Source organism: Meleagris gallopavo, chromosome 1 (genome assembly GCF_000146605.3).
Source record: "Meleagris gallopavo isolate NT-WF06-2002-E0010 breed Aviagen turkey brand Nicholas breeding stock chromosome 1, Turkey_5.1, whole genome shotgun sequence".
Classification (NCBI taxonomy): Eukaryota; Metazoa; Chordata; class Aves; order Galliformes; family Phasianidae; genus Meleagris; species Meleagris gallopavo.
Genome location: NC_015011.2, coordinates 21,460,268 through 21,471,465, shown reverse-complemented (window position 1 = coordinate 21,471,465; position 11,198 = coordinate 21,460,268). Strand labels below are relative to the sequence as shown.

Genomic DNA, 11,198 nt, shown 5'->3' with positions numbered 1-11,198 from the left:
ATTCCAGAAAATCGAGAAGGATTGCCCTTTTCATATCCCAATAGACAATGCATATCACTTAACCCAATGAGGTCTGTGTCTTGAATATTCCTTTTCTTCAATGGGGAATTCACATATCACTACTCCATGGGCTGCTGTTTTGACTCTGGCTTGTAGTGATGACACCATGTCTCATCCAGGAACATGTCACCTTCAGGCTTGTAATGCTTCAGTAGATCCTGACAAACTTGGTGTTCTTTGTGTTCCTATGTGAGCATTTGTGGGTCCTACCTGGCACAAACTTTGCAGTATATCAACATTGCCACCACCATTTCCAACAGCACTGAAGCCGATATTTAGCTCCGTACACAATTCCAGGTCATAATCCACTGATTGCCTGGATCAAGACACTCTTCATTTCAGGTGTGACAGCTGAGCATGGATGTCCAGAACATGGCTTGTCTTTCATGTCACTGTCACCACTACTGAAATGCACCATCCACAGCCTCACTGTGTTCACATCCAATGTTTGGCCTCTATAAATGTTCACCAAGCGTCAATTTTTGTCAGTTGGTGTAATTTTGTCAGTGGGGGAATGGTTTCAAATTAAAGGATGGGAGATATAGATTAGATGTCAGGGGGGAGTTTTTTTACTGAGAGAGTGGTGAGGAACAGGCTCCTCACCTGGAGAGGCTGTGGATACCCTCTACCCTGCATGTTTAAGGCCAGGTTGGATGGGGCCTTGGGCAATCTGGTCAAGTATTTGATGTAGTGGTTAGCAACCCTGCCTGTGGTGGGGGCACTGGAATTTGATGATCCTTGAGATCCCTTCCAATTTTATGATTCTGTGATTCTGTGTTCGATTCATGAAAATCAAACTCACTCTCCCCATACTATTTCCAGTGGGGCAATATGAATCATAATTAAATTGAATAAACAATTTGGCTATACACCGCGCATCAATTCTAGTGCCCAATCCATACTAACCATAAAGAGGCAATACTGGACAAGAGCATAGTTCAAATTATTTTCAGTTACATTAAATACTGACTTTACCAACTAAAAATTAAAAAAAAAAATGTTCTATCATTTCATTATGTTAACATTTATCATTATATGCTGTCTTCCTTCCTTGTACCAAAACCAACTGTGTCTTTCTTTCTCCATTTCTCTGCTAGAGCACTGGTTTGCAGATATTGCTGGGCTGGGTGTTTCAAAAAACCTCACTTGCTCTATGTTAATAAAGAGAAAAATGACAGTGAGAAGTTTAAACTTTCATTCTGTGGTTCCTTATATTGGAATATACTTCTCTCTAAAAATAATGTCAGAATAATACAGTAGAATATGTGACAATATGCATATATATACATTGTTCCCAAATATTTATGTTTGTGTGTGAGAACATTATCATATACCTATATCGGAAAAATGTAGACATAGATAAATATATACAGATATTTAAATGCAGATATGAATGTGAGGGTGTTCTCCAGCTGCCATCTGTCACCTCTAGTGAGCCACGGCTGTTGACCAAAATGCCCACTAGAGGCCTTCATTTGCTAGTCTGTCCAGTCAACTGAAGCCAGAGCCACGAGGGCCCAGCAGCCCCAAACCCCAGTGAGATACCACAGCACGCAGCCCACTCCACTAACAACATCTGGGCAACAGCTGCAAAGGAATGACTTGATACCCACATCACTGGAGCAAGGTGAATTGACTGGCACTCCACTGAGCGATGTGCGGTGTGTGAGGCATGGGCTGCGATGTGCGGTGTGTGAGGCATGGGCTGCCACCTTCTCCAGCTGCCACCTCACCGCTGTGGCTGCCTCGCTGTGAAGGCAGTGCCACCAGAGTGCTGGCAAGGCTGTGGGGCCCCACTGGGCCCCAGTGAGCCTGTTCCACTCGCAGCCCTGCGGCAGCCTGGGATTATGTGGATTTTCACGGCTCTTCCCTCCTGTTGTTAGAGGCGAGGCCGGCGCAAGGCCGGCAGTGTTCTCCCCACCCCCTGCAAGCCCGCTGCTCTAAATAAGGCAATGGTCACTGTGTCAGTAATCCCCTCTTCCAAGGACCTGCAAACACCAGTGGAGGGACATTCTTTCTGTTCAGATGTCTGGCTGACGTCTGATGCTTAAAACGGAGCATGCTTTCATCCCTCCATGCATTGTCGCAAGCTCCCGGTGCTTACTCTTAAAAGGGTGCCTCAGCTACGCAGGGAAACAGTTGCTGACCAAACGGGACGTGGTGTGCTCGATCCAGCCCTTGTGAATGCCTGATCCTTCCAGTTCCGTACCAGCCTGACCCAACGGGACCATGTCTACCTTTGGCTACAGAAGAGAGCTTAGCAAATATGAGGACATTGATGAGGATGAGCTCCTCGCTTCTCTCACAGAAGAGGAGCTGAAGGAGCTGGAGCGGGAACTGGAGGACATCGAGCCCGACCGCAACCTCCCAGTAGGACAACGGCAAAAGAGTCTGACAGAGAAAACACCCACGGGGACTTTCAGCAGGGAAGCGCTGATGGCCTACTGGGAGCAGGAGACCAGAAAGCTCTTGGAAAAAGAGAGACTGGGCGCGTGTGAGAAGGTAAGGCAGCAGGCATTCTGTTCCTGGAACCATCAGAGCTTGTTCCTCCCTGGCGTGATCTTTCTGTCTCTTGCAGCATTTGTAAGGCTATTGTCAGCGATATGTTTATGTCTGCTAAAGCACTGCCTATAAGCTTGGAGAGTTCTTGCACCCTCCCTGGAAATACTTAAAATCTTAGCTGAGAGCAGAAGAACTTCCTGTAAAAAAGCATGGGTAGTGATTTAAAAAATGATAGGAACGCAATTTTAGGGGTCAGGTGAAAAATTTTTGCCAGCAAAAAATTATTAGACTGTGTTTAACTTTTGTCTAAAGCTTAATTGCTTTAAATATATATATGTTCATGTTGACTCCTGGAATATATGAAAATGAGGATTTTGAATATAATGCATGTCAGAAGTTGAGTGAGCGGCCGAGAGGCTCCATATTCGCTGGAAGGAAGCAGCATTGCAGCCAGCAGGATTGTCATGCCTTGGTGCTGCTGAGCATCCTTGGCCCCGAACTCTGCTGGCTGTGATGGTCGGAGGGTGGCTGTAAGGTATTCAAAAGTTGGCCTTCAGCAGGGAACTGGTCAAACACCTGTGTTCCCTACGGAACAACTCACTGCTTGCCAGGCAATTCGTTCCCCAAATAAAAATTGTCATAATGAAAGCTGATTCATGAGCTACAAAGTAACAGGACAGCTAGGACTTGGTTTTAGCAGGTGATGAGCACCCTCAGTCTAAGTTAATGGTCAAATTGGCATCCTCTAAGCCCTTGCAAAAACAGACTGTGAGCTGGGGCACATTCAGAAAGCAGTTTTCGTCTTCATAAAGGCTCTGTGTAATTTCCAAGCAAAGCAAGGATTTGGGGATGTGAGTAAGTTTTTTATTCGTAAGCACTGCTCCATACCAAATCCTGACTTACAAGGACATGTTTTCCTATGTTTAAATAATAAAAAAATAAAAAGATAAAAACCAAGAAGATAAAGAAAGCAAAACTGTACTTTTAACTTCAAACAGCCTTGATTCAGGAGTTCAGTTCATTTCCAAGGAAATAATTACAGTCAGTGCATTAGATAAAATACTTCCTTAGAGAAATATCACTTGGACCTCAATTAGCTTGCAATAATAATAATAGTCACGATTGCTTTCAATGTTTCTTTAAATTAAGTGTTCTTTCCTGCTAGTGAATGGTGCTGTAGTGATTTTGCAGGCAAGCACACAGAGCAGTAGCTGTCATCAGACCGTTAGTATCAGCTTGCAGACGTGGGCTTCGCTCCCTGTTTGTCAAGTCCCAGGAAGGCAATGGCAAGATTAATGCTTTTTTTTCAGCTGAGCCTGGAATTCGAAACCTGGACGGTTCCAAAAACTCTGTTCCATGTCGTATAAAGCTTTTCCATGTCTATATAGCATTAACAGTGTGTACTGGCTAAACTTTATAGCAATCAGAAAAGCCTTTATATTTTCAGATCTGAGAAATGTATTTCTAAATATGTTCATAAATAGGAAAATGTTCACATGCTGATGTAGAAGGCACAAATGCTCACTCTACTAAAGGCAATAAGAAACACCTTCTGAGTCTCTTGAAAGCAATCTTCTTGCCCTCAACTGTCTGAAAGTTAGACACCTTACTTAAGATAGCTCTTTGTGCCCTATCTATAGTTAGTGGTGAGACATCAGCCCCTCCAGAAGGCAAAATCCTGTAGATAACCATGTAGGGGGAATGCCTTGCCCTCCAGAGGTATTTCTCTCTCTGTATTGACTATCTCAGGCCTAACTTTTCATCGAGCTGCTACCAAGGAGTAAGATGAAGCCCTGCAGGCTGCCAGCAGCAGTCCTTTACTGAAATGCTGCCACAGTACCAGGGCATGCCTCCAGAGATCTGCAAAGAAAATAACTCAATTTCAAAATTATTTTTCAGATTGCTGTGAGACACAGCACCTCACAATGTACGCTATGGAAAAATAAACACCTTTACTCCTAGAAGCGCCATTCCAAAAATTCAAGTATTTCTTTTTTATCATTAATCTGGTGTCATCAGAATATACCAGCAGTCTTCTCAGAGGCACAAGCTTCTGCTCACATGTAGCTGTGCTGAAGGCTGCAGGTGTATGTGTCTGGGTAGATAAAAGCATACCATAAAAATGGCTTCCTGGATAACTGGTGTTTTCAGCTTTTAAAAGGCTGCATACATGCGCAGAAGCTGCAGATACAAATTTCAGTGTCATAATAAACCCAGCCCTGTTTCCATATACAGTGCAGTGCCTTCCTGCTCAGAATCTGCAGGCCAATGAGGCTGGACCCTGCAAGCCCTCCAAGCACTGAACTGTCAGGGACAGTGGATTGGAACAGTTTGATGTCTTGTTTCATTTGAGTCAAATTTATCTGAACGTTAACAAGTACTGTATGTTTTGCATGCATCTCAACACAGAAATCTGCTCAAGACTGTGAAACAATACCATGCAATCTGTCATCACTATTATTTTAATCTTTCTATGTTTTTAGAACTGGATAATTAAGCAAACTTAAAGCTGCCCGTGTTTTCTAGAAATAAGCTACCACATTAGTAACAATCATGTTTTCCAAAAACATAAAAGCCAGTCACTGTGTTCCCACAAGGTGTACCCATTCTGCCTTTAGTATTTTACAAAGACTAAAACATGGATGTTGATAAGGTGGTTTATGCAACCACTATTCGACCTCTAAAATTGTATGAGCATTTACCAATGTAAATAAAAAGGGTTACACTGTGGCTTGTCCAGTAGACTACAAAGCACATGAGCGATTTTTCTGGGCAGGAGGTTGAGGGCTGGTTATACCTTGAGGGCTCGGTCAGGGCCCAAAACCACACGGCCATGCTTCTGGAGCTCTCCATGAGCAGAGGGGGGCATTCCTGGGGCACAGGTCTTGCTGATCCTGCATGTGAAGTACTGTCCTCTGCAGCCAAAACTGCTGAGTGCCCCTGACAGAACTTTGAGAAGTGGATCCAAAACTGGTGTTTTGGTGCTCACAAAACACACTGAAATAACATTGGAGTTTAGAAAAGAAAGGATTGCTTGGGCAATGAGTTATGACATGTTGCAGTGTTAGAGCTGACCTGACAGCTATTTGGGAGCAATATCCGATCTCTTGGCAAACAGGAAGTGATCTGTGGTTTATTGAGATGATTACTTGTTAGCTGTGGGGATGTGCCTGAGTCTTTTCTTCACAAATAGCTTTGAAGTGTGTTCTGAATCTTTAATTCATCCAGACTACTTTCTGAGTAACTGCTGCAATTCTATATTATTTTGCACATCAATACACATGCAGACACATGCAGACACTATTTGTATTCTAAATCATGGTGTTCTTTAGCTTTTTGGCTAATAAATGAAAGGGAGACTGAGCGCTGATACAGCAATATTTATGAATCAGGAAATTTGTTGCTCACAGATCATATGCATTCTGAAATTGCAGTCTTGTGTTTCTGCTGGCAAGGACGGTTCCATAACAGCCCCTTGTAGACATGCCAAATCATAGACAGCATGAAGTTCTTCCATATCACAATATCTTGTATCAAGTTTTTTCTTGGGAGTAATCTTTGACATCGGGAAAGCTAAGCCAATTTACATTAAGCATATGTATTTTAAAGAAAATTAAAGAAATAATGATAATAATGTATTAGGTGCTGAAATAGTTTTTCTGCTCACTTAACTGGCTTTGTTTGTGGGGATTTATTTTTAGCTTTCAGCATTAACTTACGTAGTTTCAAGATAATCATTTTTGAAAAAAAAAAAAGGCAGTAGCTACATTACTGCAATCATTTTAACACCCACACCTACCTATTCCTGTTCAGAATTCAGAGCAAGAAGAAGACAATTCAGAAGACATTCAAGAAGAATGTTTCACAGAAAGCAATAGTGAAGTATCTGAGGAGGCATATACTGAAGAGGATGATGAAGAGGAAGAAGAAGAGGAGGAGGAAGAGGAAGATGAAGATGACAGTGATGACGAGGATGAGAAAAAGCAAAATTCTGCGGCTAGTGAAAGACCTGTGAATTGTGAGGATGGCAGGAGTTCTGACCACATCAGACACAAGAAGTGTAGCAATACGAAGAACAGTGAAAACTTGTCCAATGGCCATGATGACACTGAAAATCTGAGCTTTAAAAGCAGTGCCATCCACCCGTGTGGAAATCCAACAGTTATTGAGGATGCTCTGGAAAAAGTTCGGAGCAATGACCCTGAGACCACAGAGGTTAATCTAAATAACATTGAAAATATTACTTCACAGATGCTTATACATTTCTCCCAAGCCCTGAGGGACAACACTGTAGTTAAGTCATTCAGCTTGGCTAACACACATGCTGATGACAACGTCGCAATAGCCATTGCTGGTATGTTAAAAGTAAATCAACATATCACTAGTCTGAATATTGAGTCGAATTTTATCACAGGCAAAGGAGTACTGGCCATCATGAGAGCTCTGCAGCATAACAAGGTTCTAACGGAGTTACGGTTCCACAACCAAAGGCATATCATGGGCAGTCAGGTGGAAATGGACATAGTTAAACTGTTAAAAGAGAACACTACTCTGGTCAAACTGGGGTACCACTTTGACCTTGCTGGCCCAAGAATGAGCATGACAAGTATCCTGACAAGAAATATGGATAAACAAAGGCAAAAGCGCATGCAGGAGCAACGGCAACAAGAGTATGGTTGTGATGGAGCTATCAACCCAAAGACCAAAGTCTTGCAGAAAGGCACTCCTCGTTCCTCACCATACACGTCACCTAAGAGCTCACCTTGGTCCTCTCCAAAGCTCCCTAGGAAATCAGCACCAGCAAAAAGTCAGCCTCCAGCTCCCGCACTGCCTCCACCCCCACCTCCACCCCCACCCCCTCCTCCTCCCCCTCCCGTTATTCCAGACAAGAAAGCACCGACCAGGAACATAGCTGAGGTTATCAAACAGCAAGAACGTTCAAAAAAAGCTTTACAGAATGGACAGAAAAAGAAAAAAGGCAAAAAAAGCAAAAAACATGAGAACAGTATATTGAAAGAAATTAAAGATTCTCTAAAATCCGTCTCAGACAGAAAATCGGAAGAAGGTTCACAGCCCTCCACCCGACCCTCCACCCCACAAAGGTCCCTCCATGACAACCTTATGGAAGCAATTCGAGCCAGCAGCATAAAACAACTAAGGCGGGTAAGTAAGAGATCTTATTTCAGTAACTGGCTGTGGATTGAGCTGTAGAACAAGCTCAATAAATTTTAGAACAAAGAGATTTAATAAAAACACTCCTAGAAGTGTGAACATAAAATGCCTAGGAGGCTGTTTTCCTCTGATTGGGCTTTTCTCAGCTCACTGATTTCTATTTAATAGGGACTATGACAGAAAGTGGGTCACTTTCCTAGTTTCAGGCTTGTTACAGAACATGCATTAGCAGAAAGATCTTGGAAGAGGGCCAGCAATTCAGGAAGGAATTTTGAGATATAGAATGCACAACAAATGTAACAGGATTCCCTCATTCCCCGTTTTGTAGGTGGAGGTACCAGAAGCCCTTCGGTGAAAGCCTGGATGAAGGAAGAAGCAGAGCACTGCAGTGGCCAAGGGAAGGCTGTTGGGCTGTTCACCGGTGGTAAAATAGACTGTGTAGCAAGCTGCTTCTAAAGTGCTCTCTTAGATTCAAACAATTTATCTTTTCCTTTCAAAGAAATAAACCCACTAACTACTAAACAATGCTTTAAAGATACATTTAATCTGTAAATATGGAAATAATTTTTTATTTAATGAGATTTCTATTGGGAAATTGCTGCTTATTTAGATATTCTTTTCAATATCTGATTGCAAATGATTCTTCACAATGAAATGTAATAGTTTACCAATCTCTGGTTTCTTCCTCCTTTTTTTCTTTCTTTTTTTTTTTCCATGAATTTACAATAAATGCAGTTTGAAGCTTATAAGCAGAAACGTAGTCCCGAGTTTTTGTGTGTGAAAACCTGCTGGAAGTTTGTGTCCAATTCATGAACATCAGGAACTTCTCTCAAAAGAACAGAAGATCTTTCTCAACAACATCCATGAAGCTTGTTTGGAGGATTGTACCTGAGCCTGGATTAGTGCAATTTCATTCTGACATAGAAAAGAATATGGTTCACAATGCTGCGTACAACTCAAATTAAGTGGTGGGCTGTGTCAGGCCACTGGCATTGTGTACCAGGTCCTAAATGTTGATTTAACAGAAAAGTAAGGGTGAGTGATCAATAGAGCTGCAGTTCGTGGTAACTTAGGGTTTAAACCTTCATGGATACTTTAAGGTTACAGCAAAATTGTTCAACTGAAATTCATTTTGTACAAGTGCAAACTGCTGTATCCAGGCAGAACTAAGCCCAGAGCAGAGATTCTATCAGGCAGAAACTTAAAGAGGAGACTAGCAGCCAGGTAGAAGAGGACTTTTATAAGATACCAGTTGAGCAATGAGCTGAGTGAATTGCCAGTATGATATGGTGGAAGCAGAGCGATTTAGGGATGCACAGCTGAAGGCATCTCATTGCAAGCAATTCTCTTCTTCATGTAGTCTTGCTCTGTCCAATTAAACACTGTTCTTGGGTGCTTCAGCTAATGTGAAGGCTGTGTTAACAAGAAGAAAACCAAGCAGTGGCCAAGATATTGAAGATCAAGAAAGCATACCTGTTTTTAAAAAACAAATGAATACTAATTAGTTTACTTACTGCAGCAATAAGTAACAGAATTAATATCTCTTCTACATGAAACCACACAGAAGAGATCATTTTTGGTTACCCAACATTGCAGTGATTCTCAAAAAATGAAAGTAAAATTTTATCTGGGAATATTCACCAGACAGATCTCCCCAGAAAGAAGGCAATGAAGTGTATCAGAGAAAGAATGCAGTAGTGAATTGCCAGAGAAGTCACAGCAAGGAAATAATGAAGATTTGTTCCCTAAATTTTAAATTTCTTTGCTTTGGTAGTCATTGAGTAGAACCAACCAAAAGCAACATACAACCAGCTGAAACAACATTATTTCTCTTCTCTCAGGGTCAAAACCTACTGTTACAGGAAATATGGCACTCACAAGTAGTCTTTAGGTGCCTTTATAATGGCATAGTCTCCCATAGCATAAAAACCAATCATCTGTGGTCAGTATCCCATGGCCAAACAGAAGCTGGAACTTGGGATCTTTTGAGGATGGAAACAATGCTAGAATGCAGTTATGGTTTAGAGAGGACTTGCAACCTTGGACAGCTTTGTGAAGGATGAGAAGCAGCAAAATGTTTAGTGAAATGACATAAGCAACTAAATAGTTGAAAAGGCAATGAAAGAAAGAAATCAGGGAAAGCGCAGTGGAGACTACTTGGAGGAAGGCAAGGAAATGGAAAAAAAAGACTTTATGGAAAGAGAGAAGAGTGAAAAGTGAGGAAAGTAATTGCACAGGAGGTTAAAACTGGTATCAAAAAGGAGGGTAATTCAGAGAAAAGGAATACTGAAAAGTGGCAGATGAGGAAAGAGATTAAAACCTAGAAAAAGTAAAAGAAGATAGAATTCAAGTTTCAGGTTAGCGACAGCCTGAGTTACTCCTTTATAGTTCATATATTTGGGAAGGGGAAGAGGAGTAAACACAGTCCAAGCTGCAGCCTGCAGTTGCTGACACCTTGTTCATCAGTCCTGTCTCCACCACTGCTCTGCTGATGGAGATTAATGTTTCACCTAAAAAGTAAAGTATCAGAAGCGCCAATCACTTGTGGTTATTTAAGCTCCTGAGGCACACTCCTTCCTGAAGTGTCAGTTCTGTGTCCTGGCCAAATTCTAATCTGGGTAATTACCTTCTGCCTACATAAACTTCACAGCACTTTCAGTTGGAGGCATTTCAAAGCCTGTTTCCTAGCAGAGCTGGGAGACAGGGCTCCTAAATACACCTTGTTAACATTTGATGCCCCACTGAAGGGGAAGGCAGCCTCTTCCCTCCCTGGGTGGGCAGCAGTCCTGCACCCTCTCCTCCCCGGGGCATAAATAACTTCCAAGAAGCCATTTGTTTTCTTTTCAAATAGGTGATGGAGCACCATATGACAAGCACACAGCACTGCTCTGGGAGATACGGTGTTGCCTCCCAGTTTAGCACTAGCCAGGAGTGGAGGGCAGCCAAGTCGTGCTCCTGCTGAGTTTCAGGTCCCCTGGGTGCAAATACCCTGTAGTTGTGCATCTCTCTGGAGCCTGGGGCCTGCTGCTGAGCTCACATCACTCTTTACACCCCTCCCTTCAGGCACAGGAAGGAAAACAACCTCCTTTGAAGGTTTGGCTGCCTTTTGTTCGGCCTATTCGGTAAGTGTGTCAGCTCCTGCACATCCCTATGTTTTTATTGGGGCTGAGTGCCTCAACAAAGAGGCTCTGGGATGCAGGAAGTTCCTCGAGTGAATTTGAAGTATTCTTTGTCCACTCTCTGTCAAAGACCAGTCAGAGAAATCATACACACAAAAATCTCTCCAAGTGAATTGGTCAGCAATGGAAGAGATAAAGAGCTACAAAAGATAACCAAGTCCTTGCTGTCACTGAAGAGGTGAAGAGGCAGGCGAATATAGCAGATTAGTGTCTTTAGGAAAAGCCCACATGTTCTTAGAACTTTGTCTCATTGTGAATGGCAGAAATGGTGACCTCCTCCGAAAA

The 11,198-nt window shown here is 42.5% G+C and overlaps 1 protein-coding gene across 1 annotated transcript; it reads left to right on the top strand.

Moving 5' to 3' along the window:
* The first annotated feature begins 2,062 nt into the window (after positions 1-2,062).
* On the top strand, positions 2,063-8,468 carry LMOD2 (leiomodin 2). The gene is made up of 3 exons (XM_003201953.4): positions 2,063-2,562; positions 6,376-7,725; positions 8,063-8,468. Exons 1-3 carry the CDS (start codon positions 2,290-2,292, stop codon positions 8,087-8,089), a joined length of 1,650 nt encoding a protein of 549 aa, XP_003202001.2. The 5' UTR covers positions 2,063-2,289; the 3' UTR covers positions 8,090-8,468.
* Positions 8,469-11,198: the final 2,730 nt, after the last annotated feature.

Excerpts from the sequence above, each read along its gene's own strand:
- LMOD2 (XM_003201953.4), top strand. The coding sequence starts at position 2,290 with ATGTCTACCTTTGGCTACAGAAGAGAGCTTAGCAAATATGAGGACATT. Across the intron at positions 2,563-6,375 it reads GACTGGGCGCGTGTGAGAAG|AATTCAGAGCAAGAAGAAGA; the intron begins GTAAGGCAGCAG and ends ATTCCTGTTCAG. Across the intron at positions 7,726-8,062 it reads GCATAAAACAACTAAGGCGG|GTGGAGGTACCAGAAGCCCT; the intron begins GTAAGTAAGAGA and ends CCCGTTTTGTAG.